The 27,017-nt window shown below is 32.8% G+C and overlaps 1 protein-coding gene and 1 non-coding gene across 4 annotated transcripts; both read left to right on the forward strand.

Annotated features, from left to right (window-relative positions):
* The first annotated feature begins 217 nt into the window (after positions 1 to 217).
* LOC125055291 (mitogen-activated protein kinase kinase kinase 15) lies at positions 218 to 26,211 on the forward strand. 3 transcript variants are annotated; one of them, XM_047657686.1, is made up of 25 exons: positions 218 to 410; positions 483 to 688; positions 1,093 to 1,287; positions 2,782 to 2,951; positions 5,261 to 5,539; positions 6,141 to 6,311; positions 6,598 to 6,710; positions 7,336 to 7,537; positions 8,385 to 8,496; positions 9,214 to 9,383; positions 9,773 to 9,953; positions 10,529 to 10,729; positions 11,401 to 11,551; positions 12,117 to 12,331; positions 13,070 to 13,165; positions 14,062 to 14,201; positions 15,042 to 15,188; positions 16,642 to 16,737; positions 18,031 to 18,124; positions 18,906 to 19,088; positions 20,107 to 20,371; positions 22,511 to 22,655; positions 23,910 to 24,026; positions 25,068 to 25,241; positions 25,735 to 26,211. In XM_047657686.1, the coding sequence occupies exons 1-25, from the start codon at positions 365 to 367 to the stop codon at positions 25,973 to 25,975; spliced, it is 4,110 nt and encodes a 1,369-aa protein (XP_047513642.1). In that variant the 5' UTR covers positions 218 to 364; the 3' UTR covers positions 25,976 to 26,211. The 3 variants fall into 3 exon arrangements, with proteins under 3 accessions (XP_047513642.1, XP_047513644.1, XP_047513645.1); XM_047657688.1 differs by lacking the exon at positions 16,642 to 16,737 and having other exon boundaries at positions 25,735 to 26,210; XM_047657689.1 differs by lacking the exons at positions 218 to 410; positions 483 to 688; positions 1,093 to 1,287; positions 2,782 to 2,951 and having other exon boundaries at positions 5,378 to 5,492; positions 25,735 to 26,210.
* On the forward strand, positions 6,433 to 6,551 carry LOC125055649. Its single transcript, XR_007117941.1, has one exon. It is a non-coding gene; the product is annotated as a 5S ribosomal RNA (ribosomal RNA).
* Positions 26,212 to 27,017: the final 806 nt, after the last annotated feature.

Here is a 27,017-nt window from a genome sequence, read left to right on the forward strand (position 1 = left end):
ATAACACAATGCTTTGGTTATGTAAATCTAAACATACTAATATAATATTGACAAATCAATAATTAAAATATTTTATAAAATTCCATGATTAGTTTTTGTTTTTACAAATCTCTCTATTCGATTATAATTGTGTTCGTACTTCGGTTAACGTTTGTAAAGAATTTTTGATTTACTATAATTGACGATTGCTTTTGTAGATAACAGATCAGATATTGAGCACAACACTAATGTTAAATAACAATTCAAGTTGGTTGTTGGTTCGTCTTGCGTGCTTACCACAAGTTTTTATTTAATTGGTATCCTATACAGTTTAATATACGCAAAATTGTAAAACTGCCCAAATGTTTCGTAATCAAATGGAAAAATGATAACATTCGGAAATCCTAACGCTTCAAATGCGGAGGAGTCAGGTACGAAATGTCGAATTTTTTTACGTTGTGCGTCGAAATTAAACTATTTTTGTAACTAAATTAATATTTTAGGAGAAGTAAGAAGTATTTGTGAAAGTGTATGCAGTGATGGGTCAAATGCTACTGTACAAGCTGGGTCTTCCAATCAAAGGCCTAAAATGGACATTGCATGTGTTTTGGATGTTACCCAAACATTACACTTGGCTCATAGAAAAAGAGCATTAGAGGAAGTTAGATTGGCTTCAGATCTTGTCAATGCAAATCTACATCATATACATGTATGTATTGTTCATAATATATTAGTAGGTTACTCTAAATATCAAGTAACATACAATAACTGAATTGTATGTGTTATCTTTTTACTGTAGTTCAAAAACTCCACAGCATGGCCAAGTTATTTCTGTGTGTTTCACTTATCATATATATATATATATTAAAGTACACTTCTTTATTGAAATTGACCTATTAATCCAATTGAAATAACATAGGATGGGTAAAGTGAAAAATAAATGAAGTTAAGTGTATATTATGTTGTAAAAATTAAACTATTCCTTTGTTGACACCTTATTAGAGGGACTTTAGAGGTTGTAGATATTTTTGGATCTTAATAAAAATAATATGTCAAGAACTGCTAACAATTTAGGGTAAGCTAAATTATATATGTAAAGTATTCTTGTTTTAGTTTGAAAAACTTGATTTTGGTGAAACAAGTGTATTGGATACTTTCTACAATGCTGATGTGGTACTTGTGGATCTCAGTGTTCAAGTGCAACAGAGTGCATTGCTGTATCATCTTGGTGTTAGAGAGAGTTTTGATATGAAGGAGAATGTATTGCTTTATAATGATATTGATCCTGATGCTACACTCCGTATTAAGGTAAGAATAGAATAGAGTTAAAAGCAAATGAATTCCCTGTAACTTATCTTTTTATTTATGTATTTTCAAATGTAACTAGTGATAATTTGATTAATATGTTCCTCATTTATTGCAGATGAGTATCTATACAATGCAATGCTCGAAACTTAAATTTGTCACTCCAACATTTACTGTCTGATAATGTACAAGGCACATAACCTTGTACATTTTAGACAAAAAACAATGAACTAATTATGTAAATAGATTGGATACAAATGTATTAATTTATAATGAGAATTTTATTAAAACATGATGTTGCTATCTATTTCCTCTTCTGCTCAATACAATATTTTTGGAAAAATCTATATTTTATTCATGTTTAAATTTGATTGCAAACAATTAATTAAAAATAGGCTGACAGTGAACATTACCACTGTCACCGTAGTCAACCGTAGCGTTAAATATGTGTATTAAGTTTCAATACTATAAAACGCCATATGTATAGTTTAGTGTATCACTTGGGATCCTTCTAAATGTTTCTAATGTTAGTCTTACTCCATTAAGCGAGAAGGTCGAATTACAAATATTGATGGCAGAAGCAAATCCTCTAACATAAATGCCAAATCCTTATTACATGAAATATTTACTTAAACTGCTCATTCGAAATATAATTTCGATTGTAGTCCTGTATAAAACTTCTAGATTGGTGAGGGAAGGGATATTCTTTGTATGAGACTTTTTCTCAGACATATTTTTACATATACAATAGGTAGTATATAAACTTACCTGTGATTTCATTGAATTAGTACTACTACTGATCTACATTGATTACCTAGGCATTGTGAGCATGTCAAGGTCAATTATGAACAGCACTGTGCCCATTGTGATTTAAATAGATTCTCATCACTGAATATGCTTTTATAGGAGTTGGCTTTTGTTAGTTTAACGTTACTATATGTAATCTACTTCAATATAATATCTTCCACTACACATTGCAGCTACTGTCACTAACTTTTAGCTAATTAAATAAATTTATACGAATTCTAAATACTTCAAGAGAGCAGTGTTGGCCTAGTGGCTTCAGCGTGCGACTCTCATCCCTGAGGTCGTAGGTTCAATCCCCAGTTGTGCTCCAATGGACTTTGTATGTGCGCATTTAATATTCGCACGAACGGTGAAGGAATACATCGTGAGGAAATCGGCTTGCCTTAGACCCAAAGAGTAGACGGCTTGTGTTAGGCACAGGCATTGACAAATTATCTTGAAACAGATACAGAAATCTGAGGCCCAGACCTAAAAAGGTTGTAGCGCCGTTGATTTTTTTAAGAGAACTCATGTTAAATCTAGTCTTGATTTCTGTTAATACTTCTTTTATATTAATCTTTACAACAGATTAAAACGTTCAACCATTTGTTTTTAATTTATAAAAAGAGTTCCAAAAAATAAACCAATATTGTGATAATAGAATGCGTTATTTCTGAAGCGAATGTTATGTACATTTAATTGCTTTTACAGATATCATTACCGAATTTCCTTTTCGTGTCATACAAGCTGACGGATGCGGGCATATGTGTTACAACCAATCCGGCAGCGACGAAATTCAAGGGGGAGGAAACAGCTGATCCAAAACAACATCTCACCTTGAGATTGAAGAATATATTACAAGACGTAGAAGTGCAAACAAAGTACGTATTCAAACAATAGGTCGTATGAAGTTTCAGGACGTATTACACAATATTTCATATTAAGGATTATGTAAAATATATTTTTAACTTTTAATTAAGACTACATGCATGAGTAACAATACCTTTTCTACGTTTATTTATAGCTTCGCAGCTTCACCCTGCATCGTGTGACCTCAACAATAATCCAGATATATTGGTGAAACACGTACAAATCCGTTGTAGTTTTTAAGTTTATGTCATACAGACCATACGCCATATTGATTCATAGGCCGGTTGACTTTTATGAAATGTAAGGATTATAACTATCTGACTCTCATTTAGAGTCAACGGTAAAAAATCTTTACTATAAATTGATCTCAATACTATAAAAGATTTTAATAAGATAATGTCTTCTGCCCTTTTTTAAATTGGTTGTTAATTGATCCATCTTGTAGTAAGTAAAGGTTCGATGAACCTAAAAATTCTTAATTCTTAATTACGTTATGTAACTTACAAGTTTAATATTAATAAAGCTCAGCAGTGATTGCACACGCCCTAATCTCAGTAATTAGTAAGTGTTAATTATTTGTTGTTGGAGTGTACAAGGCTGCTTATAAAATCAAATTATGAACTAAATTATCGAACTTAATTATTATTCCAACACCGACAACGCACTTGCGAGCCCTCTGGAAATGTGAGCCTCCTGCCCGTTTGACCTTAGTTATATAAAAAAACCGTAGGTAAAACTGGGGGGGCGCTGGTTAAGCAAATATTCAAGGAAAACTCGATATTGCATGTTACATGAATATTTAATGCAGATTTCAGCCCACATTCAACGTGCTCATGATCTTGTCATTTTAATGATGTTTAGTCATATCTAGAACAATCTAATTACAATTTTGCTTTAAAAAACGAGACTTTCGTAATTTCATATACTCTAGTGTTCCCCACGTGAGGCCCAAGCCCCAAAGGGGAGAAATTTTATTGTGTTAAGGGGTTTGCCAAAAATTTATTAAAATTATTTGGAATTTGAATTCTTCATTATATGTTTTGAAAATTTACTGTGTTTCGTTTAACCTAAAACCTATCGTTTAAGTTCCTTGAGTGAATAATTCAATTTAAGGCATAAGAATGTTAGATTAGATAGATAGATATATCTTTTTTTTCCTCTAGTACTTTGCGATTTTATAGCCGAAGAACCAGCTTTATCAGTTTTTAATTCTTCAGGGACCAACTAAATAATAAAGTTATCGAAATAAAGTATTTCAACTGTGTCTAAACCTAAGTCAATGGAATTTTATCTTAACGACTAAAATTACTCTCCAATTAGCTGTTGTTAACATGACACCTATGTACTTATGTCACGAGTCTTATGCAATTTAGTACAGAGATAATATTTTATTGAGCGTGAACATTAATTTGTATGAAGGCAAATGGGCTTGTTTATAATGTTTTCATATAAGCCCACAACAGCCTACGATTTTTCTACACACTTGTGACACTGGATTTTGGGTCTTTAAATTCTTTAAATCGTAATACAAAGAGCAAGTATCAACCGTAATTAAAATATAGATTCAGGGGTTTTTGTATGAAAAGGCAATGTTTGTGTAGAGTGATCCAAGTGATCCTCAATCAGAGATGATTTCTCTATGCGTGCTAAAACATTACGAAAAACGGTACAGCACCAACAACCAGTTTGTTCTTCGTCCAACCCACTCTAACGCCCGAACCCAATAATCAATCTCAGATTGAAAACCATCTGAGATCAGACCGTGACAGTCGATCGATCTCCTATCTACATCCCAATAACCAAACCCTACGAAGACAATCCATTTTTGACGACGGATAAAATGCTCTTTGTTGTTCCATTTTACCGAGTTTTCACTCATATTTGATAATCAATGTAAAACAAATGAAGTAAATAAAACCGTACAAATAACATTAAAATATATAAGTGTATGTTTAAAACATAACAAACAGTTTTTTTATTATTTAAAAAACTGATGTAAGTTAAAATCTGTTAAAATAATTAACTGTTGAAATCGAGCTTTCGTCAACTGTCATTTTCATACAAAGGTCTATCTACAGACACCGATACGGTCTCCCATGGATAGCTTGTATCGACAGATGTCTATTACAATCCGTCGATTGGTTATTGGCACACTTGTTGCAGCATTTGGATTAAGATTATCTCAGATGGTGGATTATGGATTGAGTTAGGTTATTGGGTTCGGGCGAAAGTCGCGTGTTGTGGCCTTCCATCCTTCGGCAAAGCAGCTATTAAGGCTTAATTGTGATAATTCTTTAAATCATATTCTCATTGTCCACAGAGCGCATCTACAAGAGAAATTCCTTTCAGATCTTCGAAAAGCTCGTGAAACTTACAGTGGTGCGGAGCTTAATAATTATTTACATGCCATGCGACGTCGGTTGGATGACCCGGGAGTGTTATCGGGCGATACGATTTTGAATCTCCTCATATCCTATAGAGAAATACAGGACTATGACGCGATCGTACATATTGTTGATGATCTTAAGACTATAATGAACAGGAAGAATTATGTAAATATGCCGATTATAAGGTTCATGTACGCGTTTGCTATGAACAGGTAAGGTTCATACGTTGTAATTTTGAAATTTTTGAATTTCGAACGTCGATTGAATCTGCTTAACACAAAATATCGAATTTAAATTCGTTCTGAAACTATTTTATGATTATTATGTGTCACCAAGAAGTTTCCACTATAATTTTTTGCTTATGCGTGCATTATCTGTAGTCTATGATATTAACTTATCTATAGCCGAACCCGCGTTCCATGAATTTTATGTTTATATTAACCTTTTAATAATTAGGTTTGATCTCAATTTATTAGATTATATAAGGTAAGAGTTTAAAACCCAGTATGTACATAACATACAGGGTTTTAAATTCTTACATATATACAAATATTTACTTTGATAATAATACTAGAATTTCTAAGACGACTACGTTCGCGTGAAAATGGAAGACATATTAATCATTATTGTGATGCCTTGAGGGGCAATGCTAAAGAATTTTTTTTTAATTGGTTCAGTGGTTCAAGTTGCTACTTATTTGTAAACTGCTTAGTACCTTTTGATAAAAATACTGTATTATTAATGTTACCAAAATAATGTGGTTAGCAATATATTTATGTTATAAATAAAATAATACTAATTCATGGGTTTCAGGAGAAATAAAGAAGGCGACAGAGAAAATGCATTGCGAGTATGCGTGAAAGCGTTGGAAAAGAAGGAAAATAGATTTCCCGACATGCTGTGCCTCTGTGGGCGCATTTATAAGGATAAATTTGTTGAATCTCAGCACAGTGATATGGAGAGTTTGACGAGTGCGATACATTGGTATGTTTTTAAAACAATTTAAAAAAAACACGTTGTTATTAACAAAATTTTAATATGGGAAATTAATAATAATTTTCTTAATTATAACAATATTATATACCTTAATTTTGCGTGTATTGTTGCCAACGTCCATACCACGTTGAATACACCGGTTCTCGTCCGATCACCGAAGTTAAGCAACGTCGGGCGTGGTCAGTACTTGGATGGGTGACCGCCTGGGAACACCACGTGATGTTGGCTTTTTTACTTTTTGGCGTTTTGAATTAATGTTTTTTTTTGTTTATAGGTACAGACAAGGCTTTGAAGTACAACCGAATGAATATGCTGGCATCAATTTGGCAACTCTACTTGTTATTGCTGGGAATGATTTTAAAGATTCCCAAGAACTACAGCACATAGGTAATCATTTCGTTTTTAAATTCAATATGGCCTTAAAAAAATAAAAATAGGTTTTATATAAAATTCAAATTACGGTCTTTTATGTTTTAACTTAAATAAGTATTTAAGTTTTATTAGACACTAGCTGGTAGTAAGACATATTTTATCTACTTTAAATACCAGAAGCGATAAAAGTATCTATTTTCATTTAGGAATCAAATTTTTACTACCAAATGTGCATTTGAAATAAATTATCAATTTTTATTGTAGTTATGGTTTACTATTCTGGCTATAATGGCTTACTCATAAGATACATATATATACTGTGGCGGGCTTTTTTGTTATTATATTTAAGATTCCTTCATACATTACATATATGTAACGGTTTTGGTAGCGCACGCCAGAATAGCTCGCATTTTTCCTACTTACTTGATATTTTGGACAATTCACACAATATCTTTTTAAATTGTAGCCTATGTGTTATTCTGAAGTATAAGCTATATTATTGTAAAGTTTCATTAAAATCCATTCTGTAGTTTATACGTGAAAGAGTAACAAACATCCATCCATACTTACAAACTTTCGCGTTTATGATATTAGTAGGATATTCTCGTCTCCTACTTAACAAATGTTCTTGGAATTTCAGGCAGAGTACTCAACCACTTGATCGGTAAAAAAGGCAGTTTATCATCCCTCAAAGAGTATTGGGACGTCGCCACTTTCTTCGAGATATCGGTCCTTGCGCAGGATTACGTCAAGGCTATACAAGCGGCCGAATGTATGTTCAAATTGAAACCGCCCAATTGGTACCTTAAATCAACTATTGGCAATATCGAGCTTATAGATAGGTATGTATATAACACTGCTCCATGTAACCCCGCCACGTTCGTACGTACGTTACCTTGGCGTACACGTGAACGGGCGCCCGTACAAAGTCTATTGACAAGTGACTCTTACTATGTCAACAATAAAAATCACTGGCGCTACAACTTCTTTAGGTCTGGCCCTCAGATTTTTGAATTCTCATTATGATTTTCAATATAATAGACAAGTAGGTGATCATCCTCTAGTGCCTGACCGTGGAATTTTTGGGTCTAAGACATGTCGGTTTCCTCACGATGTTTAATAATATATTTAAATTTAATTTTAATTTCAGAATTCCGTTTTGTTAAATTGGCATTTCATTAATCATTTCTTAAATAGTTGTTTGTCAACTAGATGTGCTCTCGGGTACTGCTTAAAACTGCTTATTACAAAAGCAATACCATTAGGAATTTTCTTCAGAGGAAGAACTCAACTAGTGTTAACTTATTTACACTGCCCATAGTAGACACTAGCAATGTCAGAAGGATTGTGAATGCATTTTCGACGGCTTTTAACGACATCTTAGTTATTATTTAAAATATATTGTGAAAACGCCCAAAAATTGCATGGATACACGTTTTTCGCGACTTCTCCATTTTTTCTTCACCCCAAAAAATTTAACCCACATTATCGAAAAAAATTAAAAGCAGCTGTATCATGAAATGAAAACAATGAAATCATCATGAAACCAATTCCAGCGCGTAATTAAACCCATGATCTTCGGACTAAAATCATTTAAGAGTACCATAAGACAAAGATGGTTTTAGCCTAGACTTTAAATACTTAATAGTAAAAAACATGTGGAAATTATCAATTAAATGATTATTTTAGGTTCCGAAAAAAGAATGAAGATACATCACCAGAGCAACAGGTCTTCTCATTCTGGATGGAATTCTTCGTTGAGGCCACCAAGAGTACCTGTGAAAATATCATTAGGTTCCCCGTAAGTTAAATTTATGTTTGCTTTGACTTAAATCTATATTAAAAGCTGTTTTGTAATTTGTATGTATGTGATATTGTTGGAATTGCATATTTTAGTATGATTTATTTAGGCGTCAAGTACTAAATTTCGTAAAACTGTTTTTGTTTGTCTATAAATATCTAGGAAAAACCAATGAACAATCCAAGTTTCATCAAAATCATTTAGTAGTTTTTAGATATTTACGGCATGTATAAGTATATAATTTAATAATTAAAATATTTTTTTTATTAATCTTAATTACTTTTATGTTACTGCTTTTTGTTTATGTGTAATTTTGAAACTTATAGTAATTTTGTAATTAGATAGCGTTCAAGTATTACGTAACGAATTTTGGGGGAGGGGGGTCCCTTTTTACTATACTTAGGTACAGAAAAGCGCTACGGCGCGGTACATGGGGGGGGGGGGGTTGTGTTAAATATGTATCAAAAGAATGATTCTGTTCTGCTAGCGACATCTAGTTGTATGTAAAGAAAGGACTGCTTTGTGGGTCTATGTATGATTGAATTAAACTAGTCTGTCAACGTCTACCATTGTTTCATTATTATAGTTTGGTCAATAATTTCCAAAAATTGCGTGACGTAATACTTAAACGCTCCCTTAATGTAACAATTATTTTCTAAAATACTTAGTTTTTTAAATGGGAAGAAGATAAATTTGTAGGTTTATTTTTATTATTAGGTCGTGATATTGGAAACTACAAAGGAATATATGCCTTCATATGTCAATGTCAACATGGGAGCTGAACAAAAATCGGTGGAAATACTTAACCTGTGTCTCAAATATATGAGGGGAGATTGCAGACAGGTACATAGATGGCTGTTTACATCTGATATGATTAGGACTTATAGGTAAGAATTTAATATAATATATAATTAATATTATTATACTTAATAAGGAATTTTAATTGTATATTCTATATCGTATTGGCTTAGACTACCTATATACTTTTTATGAATATAAATTATATATTGTTTATAAATTTTGTATTTACGTAAGTTGCTAGTAAATCTTCATTTATTACAATCGCAAACAAAATAATTATTATTAAATTTAAGTGATATCAACTTATTTGTTATATAGAGATATCCTTTGGGCGCTTTTCCACTCTTTCGTTTTAAGAAAACTGTTACATACAAATTTGCTCTAGTAAAAGTATAAAAAATTTAAAAATAGCTTTTGTGTAATTTTATTTGTGGTGCAATAAAGCCTAGATACCTTAATTGTTTACTGTTTTCAGTTTATATAAACGCGACGATAGATGTCTATTTCTATACGTTAGTGAGAATTCTGATGATTTTCAAATATTCCTCCCTTCACATTTGTTCCGGCAACGTTTATATGAGTTCTTAGGAGAATTGACTGCGGATCATGAAAAAGTCGCGGATTTGGATACAAGCGTTATGCAGGACCAGTTGAAGGTAAATTATTTTAAATAAGATATAGTCGAAACTGTTTTCTAGAATAAATATTTTGTATATTGTTATAGTTTCTGAATAAATCTATTGAAAAATTAGATAATTAAATAAATACACATAGTGCTCCTAGGGAACTTTCAAGTATTACGTAACCAATTTTGTGGGTGGGTCCTTTTATAAAACGTTACGATGCCGGGAGGGGATTGAATTGTTCGATTCGACTTTCCAGTACTTTACACCACATAATGGTAACTTTTAGGTATAAAGAGTCACTAGGTGGTCACGAAACGTTTTACTATATTTGGGTACAGAAAAACGTTACGGCGCGTTACATGGGGGGAGGGGGTTTCTCCAAAAATTGCGTGACGTAATACTTGAACGCTCCCTTGCAGGAAGTTACGGATACGTTACTGATAGACAAATACAATTTCAATCATTAAAATTTGAATCAGTAAAAGAGTGACACAAAGTTATATAACACATAAACTTAAAAAAAAAACAATATCAATGATAAACAATTATGATGTGTTGAATTGTTATAAATCAAAGGATATTCCAATATCTGTATTTCTTTTCAGTTTGAATACGAACTGGACGATTGCAACAAACGTGTCGTACTCGGTAAAGGCACGTACGGAGTCGTATACGCAGCGAGGGATCTCAATACACAAGTGCGTATCGCGGTTAAAGAGATACCGGAGAAGAATCTTGGAGATGTCCAGCCATTACATGAAGAGATAATGCTGCATTCGCAATTGAGGCACAGGAATATTGTACAGGTATAATAAAATTAAATAGAATTCATTTCTTTTTTTTTAATATAAATATTCTTCAGTTCCATACAATTTCGTTGTAATCTAAAAACTTGGCGATTAATAAGAGTGGCTGGGATCTTTATTCGTTATTTTCTATATCTTTTAGTTCTTTTGAATAAGTGTACATATTTCTAATAGAAATTAAAGAAATTTGATTTGATTTGCGTGGAAAACACCCGAAGAATTGTAATTAAAAAAACAATGAAAACGACATATAATCCTGATGTCGGTAGTATATCGGGTATGCGGTTGCCAAGGCTTATAAATTTAAATTACTTGACAAAATACAAACGAAAATTAAAAAGAAACTAATGAATTGTTTATATAAAGTAATTTTGTTAAAGTCAAAGTAAAAAATCATTTACTCATGTAGGTAGCACAATGTACACTTATGAATGTCAAAAAAGAAATATACATTAAATGCTTCTAATTTCATACATTTACTGCCAGTCCTCAAATCAAGGGCGTAGAACAGAAGAGAAGAACTGGCAATAAACTTTTCATCACTCTTTTTAATCGCCAAGTTTTTTTGTTTTACACAACGTTTGTAAGGAGCTGCAACCATTACACCATGTTCCACATTTTTGTTGTTTGGAGTTGACATAAATTTTTCTGTTTCCTTTGCTATATTTCAGTACCTCGGATCAATATCAGAAGACAACTATTTCAAGATATTCATGGAACAAGTGCCCGGAGGTTCTCTGTCTGCTCTGCTCCGCTCAAAATGGGGACCTCTTAAAGAAAATGAGGCCACTATAGCCTACTATACGAAACAGATATTGGAAGGTACGAATTAGTAAATAAACATTAATTTACTATAATTTTAAGGTTTTTGCTTTTAACCATGAAACCCGTTAATCATTTTGTATTTGTTTAACATTAGACTTCACAAAGAAATGTTTTGATAGACTTTAATCGACTTATAAACCGACGAAAGAGGTTATCAATTCGACGTGAATTGTTTTAAGACTAGTGTATTTGACCAAATTTGAGAGCTTATTGTTTTCTGAAATAGGAGTAGAGTGGTTTGATAGCAAGAGATTTTATTTATTTATCAGTCCTAAAACAACATTTATGCTTAAATATACAAGAAAATAAGACTTCACAATGTTTACACACATACACATAAATTATATTAGCACATAACAATTTTAAAACTAGTAAATAACACATAAACTAAATAGGAATGTAATCATCATTACGAGCGTGATACACAAATTACGGTAAGTTGGAAAATTGTAAATAAACATTTTGTACGCTATTTTCATTGATAGAATATGAATTGTGATTATATCAATATTTAAAGTCTTAGATCGACTCACTAATTGACTATAGTATCTTATCATTTCAGGTTTAAAATACTTACACGACCAAAAAATTGTGCATCGTGATATAAAAGGTGACAACGTACTGGTGAATACATACAGTGGGGTGGTCAAGATATCAGATTTCGGTACGTCAAAGCGATTGGCCGGCTTGTGTCCCTCAACTGAGACCTTTGCTGGAACATTGCAGTATATGGCCCCAGAGGTCATAGACAAGGGACAGAGGGGGTATGGGGCACCGGTATGTCAATTTCTTATTAACTGTTTTATATTTATGGTGCTTAGGGAGCGTTCAAGTATTACGTAACGTATTTTGGGAGGGGGGGGGGGGACCTTTTGTAAAACGTTACGATGCGGGGCGGGGATTGAATTACGCGTTTATTGTTAATATTATTTTCGACCTACACCACATAATAGTAACTAAAGAGTCACTAGGTGGTCACGAAACGTTTTACTATACTCGAATACAGAACTGTACTTGGGTACTGAAAAACGTTACGGCGAGTTACATGGGGGGGAGGGGGGTCAATAATCTCCAAAAATTGGCTATAATGGTAGAAAATAAGTTTATAATAAATAAATATTTTGGCAAAATAAGTGTCAATTTACCTATATTTAATGTTTAAATATCTGTTTTGATGATGACACCAAAAAACTATGGTTATTATATCAGTGATTAACCGTTTTAAACTGGTCGAATCGTGCCGCAATGGGTTTTTCCTTTTATGTACGCAATTCACGCTTATAACGAAAGTATGACAAACTGTGTCAGGCACAGAAGGCTGGCCAAATACGTACCTATAAACAATGATTAATGAAATATGTTTGCTCTCTATAAGAAATATCTTCGGGACTTCATACTTAGTTTTTAGTATCAAAGCGCCATCTCGTGTGATTTTAATGAAATAATAGTTTATTTAGCAATTTATTTGTTTGCCTTTTATTTGCAATAAGTATTGAATGTGCATAAAATTTCCAGGCTGACATTTGGTCTCTTGGGTGTACGGTTGTGGAGATGGCGACGGGAAATCCGCCATTCATGGAGTTGGGGTCACCTCAAGCTGCTTTGTTTAAGGTAATCGGATACATATTTCATTCTCGAGTTTAATAATTAATAGTACAGACCAACATATCTGTGAAATTGAGAAAATGGGAACTACGGCCGCCATGTTGAATTTCGGCAGCTACAAGTTAGTGTTGTCTACTTTCTTTTTATAAATTACCCGATATTTTTTTCATTAATTATTTTTTAACGTTATTGAACTTAAAAAATATAAAGCTGAGTGATTCAACTACCTATAGTTCTCGTCACGTAAAAATAACGCTGGAATAATCTGAGGGGCTCTCCCGCATAGGTACGTTTGGCTTAGCGTAAATTCTCTCCACTGCACTTTTTTTAAAAATATAACGTCCTAGAGTTGGAAAAGGGCAAGAAGAAGTTTATTTGCAAGTTATTAAATTTCATTTGCCTACTTTGCTATACATTTTGTTTGTAAGTGGGGTACCTACATTATATCAATTGAATGCCAGAGAAAAAGCTAATGTGTGTATCTACCTAAATTAATTTTCGTATTTTTGAAGACTATTTAGTACTTATATTACCATTTTATTATTATAAAACAATGTTAGGTATTTTTTAAAATAATGTTTATATGTTTACCTAGTTTCTTATCTGACATACCCAATCATGGGTAACTTTCATTAATTTGCAACACTAAAGCGACGGTGGGACTATATATGGTTGTCTCTCCTCTTTAGTATCGAAGGAATTGAGACACATTTATGTTATTCTGTAACAAAGAATCTAATCAACATAAGCGTTATAAAGAGGATATTGAAAGTATAAACCCAAAATAAATATGAATACTATTATATTAAAAAAAACATTTGTAACACATCATTGTATATTATAAAAAACGTCTTTTACTCTGCTCCTTTTCTGTAATCTCAAAGTAAAATATTTTGAAATAGGTGGGGTATTATAAAATGCATCCAGAAATCCCGAATGAGTTGACCCAGAAGGCGAAGAATTTCATCCTTCGATGCTTCATACCTGATCCGGAGAATAGGGCCACGGCTGCAGAGTTATTAGAAGATCCTTTCCTTTGCGAGTAAGTTTCATTTATTTTCATTGTATGCCTAATTAGTAGAAAATTGGATCTAAAATCGTCTTCGAATTATATTGTTTTAGAAAACATTCGGTAAGTAATTAACTGTTTTCGATTCATTTTAGGCGTGACTTTGTTTTAAAAATATATAGTAAGAAATTAACGAATAAAATTACTAAAACAAACAAATTAGATTACACGAAATTTACCACACAACTACTATTAATTAATAAAGAACACATAGCCACAAATTCAACAACAATAACTGTAAGTGACGTCTATATTATCTAGTGCGAGCGGCGAAGAAGTGAGCACGGCCATATCGCGCGCCGTGCTTTTATAGCCTCAAAACCAGTTCAGTCCAGTATACCCCACTCGTACGCTTCAGTTGAGTTTTTACAGCTTATTATATATTTAAAACATATTGCTTTAACGATTGATTTTTATCTAAGAGGGTGATATTTCTTGGTTTAAGCATAATTAAGGTTACATTCTCAAATCCGATCTATAGTTGGCAAAACTAACCTCAAATTAGCTATGTCCCGCTGGTGTCGGACAAAGTCTAACTATTTGCTCTCAGATAAATCTCTCTATTCTTACAATCTCGTGCTATAACAATCGTCATAACAGAATAAAAAAAAACCAGGTGCTACTAATCTCTAGGTCTTGGCCTCAGATCTTTACTGTACTGTATCTTTTTCGTGTTTTTTTTTCGTAATAGGCACTGTAGGTGATCAGCCTTGTGCCTTGACTTGGATCAGTAAGAATTATACTCGTACATTTGAGGTACCTCGTTTCTTCTACCACAACATTCTTCTTGTTATGGTGTATAAATGTTTCCAGAAAAAAGAAATCAAGCAGTCGCCTAGGAAACAATGACTTTAGCCGCAGTATATCAGTACCCGCGGATAAGGGACGGCCGGTCGTAGCTCAGAAGAAAATCTCTCAGCCGAGTTTGCAAGGAAATCTGCCGAGCTCCCCGGAAATAGAGTAAGTTTTTAAAATGGGTCTTGTTTAGTCGTTGCCCACTAACAGATTATCTAAATTTTGTGTATTGGATTTTTTTTAAATTTAAAAGGCATTTTTTAAAATGTTTTAGTTAGAAATTAATATTTTTGATTAAGCACATGACTTTTACTTGAAGTTGTAATAAATACAATAACTTTATAATTGGAAAATAGGTACTGAAATAAAATATATAGTCTATGTGGAAAGAAAACTGGCTAAAAATAATTTGGAAAATTTCCATTTTTTTTTCATATTGTATCAAGATTATTGTCGAACTATAATGACGTAACAGTGTTGTAAACATAAAAAACCTAATTTATTCGACTTCCAATTCCACGACGGTTCTCTCTCCGCACAGATTCTAAAAGCATTTTTTATATGAAATACAGTTTAGTGGGTATCGATTTTTTATTATCGCATGGAACGATATTTATCCATTTGCATGTTAAACGGTTTTAAGTTCCAATCTCCATTATTTTACTTTAGGGACATGTGTTTGTTCATTATAAAATACACCTTAATACAAAGCAATACAGTCCATTACAATTAAATTCGTACTAATAGTGGTTATGGTTAGGCTTTTGTTTTTATCCTAATCATATTTATTTCATTATGGACAAGATTAAACCCTTTGACTGAATTTTAATTAAACTTTCAACTAATCCGTTTTCATTTATCCATATTTGACCATCTGACATTAAACATACCCAATAAATAAAAGTATTATTCATTCCAATACTGCCATTTTCAAAATTTCTCATAACTAGACCAAATTTGCATCATGTGTCATGCCTGATTGTCTTATTAGGTGCGAAAGGAGATTCTATTATAGTATTTCTGTCATACCTACGTGTCATTTTAAAGGTGTACGTTGTACGAACAAGAACTCTTTTTTAATGGTATATTGTACACATTTCATTGGCTCCGCTTAGAAACCGGTGCACTCCTATCGAAGTAGGAGAATATAGGTATTGGGCCTCTTACGTTTCTTGTTCGCCCGTAAATTAACATACAAATCGCAAAAATATCAAAGAAAAAGAATAGGGTTGGAAATTTTTATTCAAGTAATTATTCCGGGTATAGAATGTTATACCAGAACAAATAGAAGATACAATTGAAAATTGATTTTGACTGTTGAGTATATACAGAACTCTTACTCGACAATAGATTGCATTAAAACAAAAAAATATTTAAATTTGTCCTCTCGTGATAAACATTGTTGCGTCTGTTTTCTTGATATTTTTCTCCAGGATATATCACAGTATTAGTATTTACCAGTTGAGTCACGGAGACGGTGATAATCAGACATAATGACACATTATCGGAATATCTTAAACGTTCCCGTTCTTTATTTAAAATTTGGTTTAGTTGTGATTTTCGACCCCATTGGCTAACATTAACCGTACGATTGCTAAGTGTTTATTTTCCCTCAAAGGGTTAAAACGGTCCGGTCTAACCCGACAATCACTAGGACGGCGTCCTCGATGCTGTCTCCAATATTGATTTACCCGCCGGACCTATCTCATAGCAGGTAAACATTGTTATATACCACAATAATTTCGATGCACCAAATTTTTTGAAATAGTGTCCAACTGTACAAAAAATGCAAAGTTCCGTATAAAATGGTTTACTAGTATAAATTGTTTGACGAAATCCGAAATCTACCGTCTGCGTAAAATATTTGAATAATAAAGCGCTCCGGTAATGTATAATAATCATGCCAGTCTTTAGGGAGCGTTCAAGTATTACGTAACAAATTTGGGGGGGGGGGGTCCTTTTGTAAAACGTTACGATGCGGGCGGGGTTTGAATTACGCGTTATTTTTAATATTATTTTCGACTTTCCAGTACTTTACACCACATAATGGTAACATTTAGGTATAAAGAGTCACTAGGTGGTCACGAAACGTTTTATTATACTTGGGTACAGAAAAGCGTTACGGCGCGTCACATGGGGGAGGGGGAGGGGTCAATAATCTCCAAAAATTGCGTGACGTAATACTTGAACGCTCCCTTATACAACTGATCAGATTTACAACGAGGCAAACTCCAAACAAGAAAGATAAACAGGAACATATGGCTATATCATTTTTCTTGTTATAATCTCAATGGAATTTTACATTTTCGCACAGGGGGAAAACGTTTTACCCGTTTTACAAACCTTTTGACCTGTAAGATTTTTCATTCAAATATTTAACGCAGAGTTTCGAAGAATAAATATAACTTCAGCTACTATTGTTACAAAAGATCACTCGAAAGATTTTGGCGAACTTAAAATCGTAGTAGTAATATTGAGACTAACACTTTTATATAGTATTGTACTCCTATTTAGAGATATATGTTGTAATAATATTAGCACGTTCAAAATATGTTCAACATAGTGTAGTCATAGTAGTAGACCGTAGCCTTTGTCAATCATTGCCATTTTTAGTACCCTAGTCATAATGTTTGGTATCAGATATCTTGCGCTGAGTCACAAAGCTTACCATCTCTTGCTATGTTTTGCATTTCATGGATAACTATATTTTTTTTAATCCCTTATTCATAAGAACTTTTCGGTTTAAATTTGTTATAAAAATGTGACAAGTTTTAATTATATACATTAATTTATGTACACAATTGGTTTTGTGAATAATGGGATTTTGTTATATTGATAGAAAGCGCATGTATTTATATTTATTGAAACAGGATTGTCGGTGAAGGATGTTTATGCCTTGCTTTTATTAATAAAAGTAAAATGATAACGAGACAAAGAGAATTAATATTATGGGCATAGTACAAAAATAAAATATTTAGGATTAATATCAGAATATTTTATATTTCAGTACAATGCCGAACACACCATCTACAGAAGAGATGGATAATGCTGATACAATTTTAAATAGACGAAGTTCGTCTGGAGGGCTTTTGTCACCTGAGGTAAGCCTGTAATATGACTTTTATCTCTTATTTTTAACAATTTAGTCTTTCAGCCGATTTTATAATGTTGTATTTAACAATGGTTCTATTTAGAGAATTTAACTAATGCCATTGGTTGAGGAACATTATAAAATATCCATGAAGTGACTGCGTAAAAAAGAAATCTCAAGATCTTGAGATAATTTTACAATTCTAAAATTGATGCTTATTAAACATAAAATTTAAAAAAAGGGTGCGTGTACTTATGTACGCTCGTAAGAAGTTATACTTCTTTGGCATTATTAAAAATAGTTTTTGATTGCATGCAAATAATTAATTACAATTAAATAATCAAAGACTGGAAAAGGAGTCATTATAGTCAATAAAGTTCAGAGTACATTTTTGAAAAATTAAATAAATGAATATTTATTATTATTCTCTTACATTAAGTGTAACATAAATTCTATTATTATTCGAATGTTGTTTTTAAATTATGTTCAATGCCGTAGCATCTTCCGTGGGCAACTTCATTCCGTTAATTTTGTGTCACGGTGCGCGCGCATCGTAAAATTTCACTCTCATCAGTTTTTCATAACGCGCCTAAAGAAGTATAAGTTCAAAAATTCGTAGAAAATAAAAATATTTTTTATACATATTCCGCGTTCCGCATCAATCCAATGAATACCCTACAAATATATTTTTTTTTGACTTCGTGCATCACATTTAAACTAAAATCAATGAAACACGTTCGAACACAAAACTAAAAATCATAAAATTCCCAATTTTTTTTTTAAATTTCTAGGTGGACATGCCCAACGTACCGCGATCGTCTATTGATATAGAACACGACGGCTTCTACCTGCTTAAGAAGGACTCGCAACGGCGTCTCACTCTCTCTCGTGTGTTAGAGCAGGACTGCGAGAAGATTTGCTCAAAATGGATGCTCAGTATACAACAAGATTTCGGAACTACTGTTTTGACTATGGTAAGTGAAATCTAAGAGCAGTGTTGACCTTGTGGCTTGGGCGTGCGACTCTCATCCCTAAATTCATAGGTTCGAACCCTGGCTTATACCAATAGATTTGACTTTATATGTGCGCATTTAATTGCGTACGGCGAAGAAAAACATTCAGAAGAAAGGTCTTTCTAGAAGACCTATCATCCATTTGTTTATTAGAAAAAAATACAACACACACAATTTATGTGACAAGTAAATAAGAACTAATGTAATGTGTAAATATTCGTATTTTCTTTCATAAATCTCTAGTATACTTTAAAGGTTCACAAATTTAATATCAAGTATCAGGCAACTTGACATTGCGATTTTTCTTACAAGTAACCTTACATAGTAGCCCTAAATTAGAATGTTAGCGGTGTTTGAACTGTCCAAAATTGCGGCGCTGATGGGACATCTGCCTATTAGAATTATAGAAAAGAGAGTGCACATGTAGCTATGTCCAGTCACTAAATGCACCCACTCACAGCTCACTTATTCATGCATTCAAGCATGTTACGCGTCGCGTATTGCGTTGTATTAAAAAAACACTATTGCAATTTAAAAAAAAAACAATTTGCTATGGAATTAACTATTAAGTTTGTAATTGAAGAGCTGGGAAACCTTACACAGATATTTTGACGTGACAACGTTTTATAATTCGATGGAGCCGGCTGCACGCACGAAAAAACATGACTCATGCGGCGTTACCTCGCTCTGAGGCGATCCATTTAAGGCTTGAAGTGCAAGCGAGAGCGCGAAGCGACAGAGAGGCACAATCGGATACCGCGCTCTTCAGCGTTCGACATCTGTCTCTCTCCTACTTGAGTGAGCGATTCGTGACGTCACGTTCAACTATCGTCAGTAAACCGACTTTACAGACAACCGATTTTTTTTTACTTAAAAGGGTTCCCAAATCTTAAAATTAATAAACATGTTCTTTTTTATAATAAACATTAGTCCGAATAGGTCGGGGTATTTATTAATAAAACTCTTCATCGTTTTACAGAACCATCTAGAAACCCTGCGATGCGCGCTCAAAGAGTACATAATGGATCAAAACAGATCTGTCATTGAGCAGGCGATAACGACATTGAAGGAAGACTTGGATTTCGACTCGAACGCTATAAATGAGCTCCATTCAGCAATTTACATGTTCCAAGAAGCGGTGAACGTTGTACTACGAATGCATAGTATTAAGCCGCATTGGATGTTCGCTTTGGACAATTTAGTGAGGAATGCGGTGCAAGCAGCCATAACTGTTTTGTCTCCAGGTATGTTGTAGCTAAGAGGTATGAGCAGTGTTGGCCTAATGGCTTCAGCGTGCGACTCTTATAGTGAGGTCGTAGGTTCGAACCCCGGCTGTGCACCAATGGACTTCGTTTCTATGTGCGCATTTAACATTTGCTCGGACGGTGAAGGAACATCGTGAGGAAACCGACATGTCTTAGACCCAAAAAGTCGACACTGGAGGCTGATCACCTACTTGACTATTAGATTTATAGACCAGTGCAGATAGCCTTTAAAATAAATAAAAAGTGAAAAAAATTACAGTAGGATGAAACCCATTAGAAAAGGAGGGGAATATGATCAAAATGAAAGGAAAAATAAATTACGGTCGATCTGAGGTCGGGAAGGTGTAGGGGGGGAGTTTTAAGGGTAAAAAACGGTTTATCTCGATTTCCGGCAAAACTAAAAGTCCTGTCGAAGAAAGTTAAATGGCAAAGTTGTAGGTAATAAAAAGATCTAAAACTTTTGTATTCACACATTTTTCACATAACCTCAAAATTTATGTGAAAAATTCAAAAAACCAAGTTTTTGGTTTTTAATTTTTATCTTTAACAAAAATAATGTTTTTTTAACGAAATTTGGTGAAAACTTACCTTTCTATGTCCCAAATACGCTGTAATTTATTTGATTAAAAATATTTATTTGTTCACCTTATTTTGAATTAATATCGAAAAAACACCCCAATTTTCAATCGAAAATTCTGACGTCAAAATTTCAGCTTATTTCAAAAAGTTAGTGTGCTTTCAGTTTGTTGAAATCTCTACTTTTCTATGGTAAAAAAAAATATATATATTACCATAGTAAATCTTCTCAGAAAACGCAAAAATCGTATGCAGTAACGCCCAGACCTGTCATCCCCTTCCTTACTTCTCTATGAAATACGAAAATTGTAGCCCATCTAAAGGCTAATTTTTTTTTTAGGTCACTCAGGTATATATAAGTTATCTTAAAATAGTAATAAATAGGCATCTGACAATAATTTAAAGAGAGAAGTAAGGAAGGGGATGACAGGTCTGGGCGTTACTGCATACGATTTTTGCGTTTTCTGAGAAGATTTACTATGGTAATATATATATATTTTTTTACCATAGGAAAGTAGATATTTCAACGAACTGAAAGCACACCAACTTTTTGAAAAAAGCTGAAATTTTGACGTCAGAATTTTCGATTGAAAATTAGGGTGTTTTTTCGATATTAATTCAAAATAAGGTGAACAAATAAATATTTTTAATCAAATAAATTACAGCGTATTTGGGACATAGAAAGGTAAGTTTTCACCAAATTTCGTTAAAAAAACATTATTTTTGTTAAAGATAAAAATTAAAAACCAAAAACTTGGTTTTTTGAATTTTTCACATAAATTTTGAGGTTGTGAAAAATGTGTGAATACAAAAGTTTTAGATCTTTTTATTACCTACAACTTTGCCATTTAACTTTCTTCGATAGGACTTTTAGTTTTGCCGGAAATCGAGATAAACCGTTTTTTACCCTTAAAACTCCCCCCCCTACCCCTTCACGACCTCAGATCGACCGTAATTTATTTTTCCTTTCATTTTGATCATATTCCCCTCCTTTTCTAATGGGTTTCATCCTACTGTAATTTTTTTTGGTTTCAAAAATTATCGGCACTGGTCTATTAAAAATGATCATGAAACAGATTCACTTATCTAAATGACATTCTCGGAAACGAGATTGTTTAAGTAAAATTTATGAGTGTGGTAAAAATTACATGGCCTAATATTGGCTTATTTAACTTAAATATTTGTATGAAACTTAACTAAAGTTATGTTACATAACTCGCATATTCTATGAAATTTTCTGAAATGTATATAATCATTGAAATTGCGGTATGGTTTGTAACAAACAAAGTTATATTTCACATAACATAAGAGAGTTGAAAACTCAGGAAACAGGATAGAAGTTAATGGGTCGCAACATTTTGATTTTTGGTTCATCTTAATTTGACAAAATGTTGTCTTAAATTAAATATCTATACAATTCTGGGGCATAATATTTCGATCATTTCGTTAAAGAAGTTTAATTTACACTTATACCCAAAATATGATAGCGAAAATAATAAAAAAAATCAAAATCCCATAATAAATAATTTTTGCTGGTTTTAGAGCTAGGAGCCAACCTAGCAGGCCAAGATGGAAGAAGGGAACGCGGAAGTAATGAAGGGGCCACGCCTTCCGCTCTATCAACTGCTACTTCCACCAGAGACCACCAGTTGCATCAGATGCATCAGTTGCGGCACGAGAACCAGAAGTATGTTAGCTTATATCTCTCTCCGGTGGAACAAAGTCGTAAAAGCAAAATCTATTTTTTTTAGAAAGTATAAAAAAAGGTTTATTACTATGAAAATGAAATGAAAAATGATAGCTTATATTTTATCATATTCGACAATTTGAGCATTGTTGTTATGTATAGGTATGTTATCTAAAGCTGGCGGCTTCAACACATTTACACTTTGTGCTTGTGTAGTGTCTGTGAATAAGCGCGAGTCGTGATGTCAAACTGAAATACAATCACAAATACATCATGAAAAGACTGTCCGTCTCTCTCGCGCTCGGTCAAGCTTATGAGTATAAAAGAGACAGTTATTGTTTGGCTTTTGCTACTGTTTATGTTGATCTTTATTGTACAATGTACATGATGATCTTTTTTCAAACATTACCAGGGCAATCTCGTGAAATGGTGCACAATGTTTTTAATTATTTTAAGCATCTTAATAAAAACAGTTTAATGAAAAAAATTTATATTTCATTTGACATCAGATGCGACTGGGGTTTCTAAGAGGAGTATTGAAAGAATAGTTAGTGAAGTAAAAGTGAAGTGTGTTGAGCTAGATGGAGCTTATGTCGAAAAATGAAAAATTATTTACACAAACTACTCTTTTACGTTCTTGGTCAGGCTTAGAACTTTTGGATCCACCCTCGTATGCACATCATATTTATATGTATTTGACACATTTTTATTTATTTACAACCCACCCAACCTTACTAAAACCAGAGTAGTCTAAAATATATAGCTTGGCAAAAAAGTCTATTTTTTAAACCAGTATGTTTAAAAAAAAGACTTTTTTGCCAATAGTGAAATTGCATTAGTGTGAGTACTGTGAACGCGCCAGCTTTCGATAATCGACCTATATTTAGTGCAAATTGGTAATAAAATACTAAAAATAACTACCAAAAGCGTTTTACGATTGTTTCACTGTTTAAACATAATTACGGACGACGGGCAGTAACCGCACATTACGACGGTAATTTTGACGAAAGTCTAGAACGTAATAATTTATTACCACTCTTTTCGCGGAAATATTCTGCCCTTGGTGAAACAGGGATATATTATTACCACTCTGTAATCGTTTTTAAACTGATAGAAATAAATAACCTTTTATTGGTTGAGGTATGATGTTAATATTTATACTCATCTCCTTCGTCAAGGCACAAAATTGTTTTAATCTAAATAAAATATATTTTTTCATACAAATATTCTTAATATCAAAAAAATATTCTATAGATTACAACAAGAATTAATGGAGAGTTACCAGCAATACCAGTCGCTGCTCCGATGCATGCTGGAAGAACAAAAGGCGCAGACGCAGATTATTCGGGAATTCGTTGAGAAACGACCAAGGTACTTCTAGACTCGATCAAGGAAGCATGTACAAAAAATGTAGAACTAACTAAAGAACTGTGAAATAATATTTTCTCTATGCTTTGACAATATTGAGATACGATAGCGCATGGAGCTTTATTCTTTAAATCGTATATAATAAAAGTTACCCATGATTGGGTATGTCAGATAAGAAACTAGGTAAACATATTATAAACATAATTTTATTATTTTAAACAATACCTAACATTGTTTTTTAATAATAAAATGGTAATATAAGTACTAAATAGTCTTCAAAAATAAGAAAATTAATGTAGGTAGATACATACATTAGCTTTTTCTCTGGCATTCAATTGATATAATGTAGGTACCCCACTTACAAACTAAATGTTTAGCAAAGTAGGCAAATGAAATTTAATAACTTGCAAATAAACTTCTTCTTGCCCTTTTCCCACTCTAGGACGTTATATTAAAAAAAACGTGGAGTGGAGAGAATTTAGGCCAAGCCAAACGTACCTATGCGAGAGAGCCCCTCAGATTATTCCAGCGTTATTTTTACGTGACGAGAATAATAGGTAGTTGAATCACTCAGCTTTATATTTTTTAAGTTAAAATTACGTTAAAAAGTAATTAATAAAAAAATATCGGGTAATTTACAAAAAGAAAGTAGACAACACTAACCTGTAGGTGCCGAAATTTAACATGGCGGCCGTAGTTCCCATTTTCTCCATTTCATAGATAAGTTGTTAATATTATAAACAAACTTTTACTTAATATTTAATGTTTATTAGAATATGGGTTCCTAGACTTGCCTTATTCATTGTATGTTAGAAAACGACTAATGTTTCCAAATCACACTCTATTAAGTACACAATATCATAAAATTAATCTATCGAAAAAAGTATAATATTGAATAATTTCTGTGTTATAAAAAATCTATACATACATTCATTTATTTCTGTAAAATACAAATATCACCACATAAAATATTTGGCCTACAGTATCTGAAATTAACTATTTACGTGTTCATATTAAAATTAATAATTGATGATTTTAATACAGAACGCACAGCACCAATGAAGATTTTGACGAAGAACAATACGAGGCGATAAAAGAGTGGATGACGTCACGGGGTGTGCCCGAAGAAGCTAGCAAGGCGCTTGCCCAACAGGGATTTACATTAGTCGACGTAATCCAGCATGCTCAGAGGGAGGATATCGCTAAACTTAATCTTAGGTAAGAATGTGTTTGTGTATTGTTTTAATGTGCGCTTTTTAATAATGTGTATACATCCGTCCTATCAGAGTATGAAAAAAGAGCATCATGGCTAATTCTTGTTATTGTAATATCAAATTATATATTATACTAGCTGACCCGGCAACCCTTTTGCAATGTATATTATTTAGAGGAAACATTTTTAGTAGAAGGAAAACATCGTGAGGAAATCGAGATTTCAAAAAGTCGACGGCGTGTGTCAGGCACTGGAGGCTGATCACCTACTTGTCTATTAGATTTAAAAATGATCATGAAACAGATTCAGAAATCTGAGGCCAAGACCTAAAGAGGTTGTAGCGCCACTAAATTATTTTATTTTTACGCCAATTTTTATTTAAATACATTTTTTTAATGTTAAGTATTAAAAGTATATATGCCAATAAATGTCTGTATTTCATTTCATAATTAGAATATTACCGAATGAGATTATATAAAGATATTAATAATTTTTTAGAGGCGGCATCGAACTACGTCTTTGGCGGGCGATACTCGAGCACCGGCTTCAACTGAACAACAATGTCCTTCGCCGCACAAGCAGCACCGAAACAGATATGGATACGAACTCGATGGTCGTGGTTGAGTGCAATCAGTGCAAAACTGCGCGCTCTCTATCGAACTCTTGTTCTGGTAACCCAACTGTAGTTATAAAGGATCAGGTTAATGGGGACAGCGAATACTATAGAGGCGATATTTGACTAATGCGAGGGTGGTGCACTCTACAATGATTATTATTTGTTTATTGAGAAATCTAAATATTAGGAAAAATTTCAAAATATACAAATCGGTAAATTATTATTGGATTTGTTGAGTTTTGTGTAGAAATCTATATACATAATTTGACGCCTCATTGGTCTAGTGGTTAGTACCCCTGACTGCGAAACCATGGGTCCCGGGTTCGATCCCCGGCTGAGACGAACATCGATGTGATGAGCATTTGGTGTTGTGCTTAGGTCTTGGGTGTTTAAATATGTATATTGTATTTATATGTTTATCTATCTATAATATGTATGTATATCCGTTGCCTAGTACCCATAACACAAGCTTCACCAGCTTAGCATGGGACTAGGTCAATTGGTGTGAATTGTCTTTAAAAAACAAAAAAAACTTTTTCTAATTACAATAATTGTTGAACCCAACTGCGAACAGTCGGAACGTTGAATATGCAAGACCAGTTTTTAATACGTTCAATACATTCGTACAAATGTTGATTAAAAAACGTCTAATAATTAGATTTCTTATATTTTACGAATCGTAGAATTAACGCACACAAAACATAGAAGATGCATCTATTTTAAATACATATAGATGTAAGAATATTTAGCAATAACTAATATATGGCAGTGAAACTTAAATAGGTGTTTCATGAGGGATAACTGCTTTTAACGCTTCTAGTGTGCCACCCTTAATGTATATAGATTTTTATTATAAGACACACTGGTGCTAATTTTGATGAACATTCTCACCTACGAGAAACTATTGTTATTCAGTTGAAATAACAGAATTTATGTTATTATAAAGAATAACATGTGAAATCAACTAGAGAAAATTAGTATCATGAACTTGAAGCTACTTTAAAAGCTTAAAATGAATTTAAATGTCAAGAAATAAAGAGGTGTACACCAAAATTAGTACCAATAATATTGCTTACAAAGTTTTAGGGAAAATGACGTATCACAGATATTCATCCCATTTTTGCACCTTTATTTTATACGTCTTTTGTTATGTATCAGATTTTTA

The sequence above is a fragment of the Pieris napi genome, chromosome 13, assembly GCF_905475465.1.
Source record: "Pieris napi chromosome 13, ilPieNapi1.2, whole genome shotgun sequence".
Lineage (NCBI taxonomy): Eukaryota > Metazoa > Arthropoda > Insecta > Lepidoptera > Pieridae > Pieris > Pieris napi.

Bases quoted from the DNA above. Each gene is read 5' to 3' on its own strand.
- LOC125055291 (XM_047657686.1), top strand. From the start codon at position 365: ATGATAACATTCGGAAATCCTAACGCTTCAAATGCGGAGGAGTCAG. The intron at 689-1,092 runs GTATGTATTGTT...TTCTTGTTTTAG, and splicing joins CAAATCTACATCATATACAT to TTTGAAAAACTTGATTTTGG. The intron at 8,497-9,213 runs GTAAGTTAAATT...TTTTATTATTAG, and splicing joins AAAATATCATTAGGTTCCCC to GTCGTGATATTGGAAACTAC.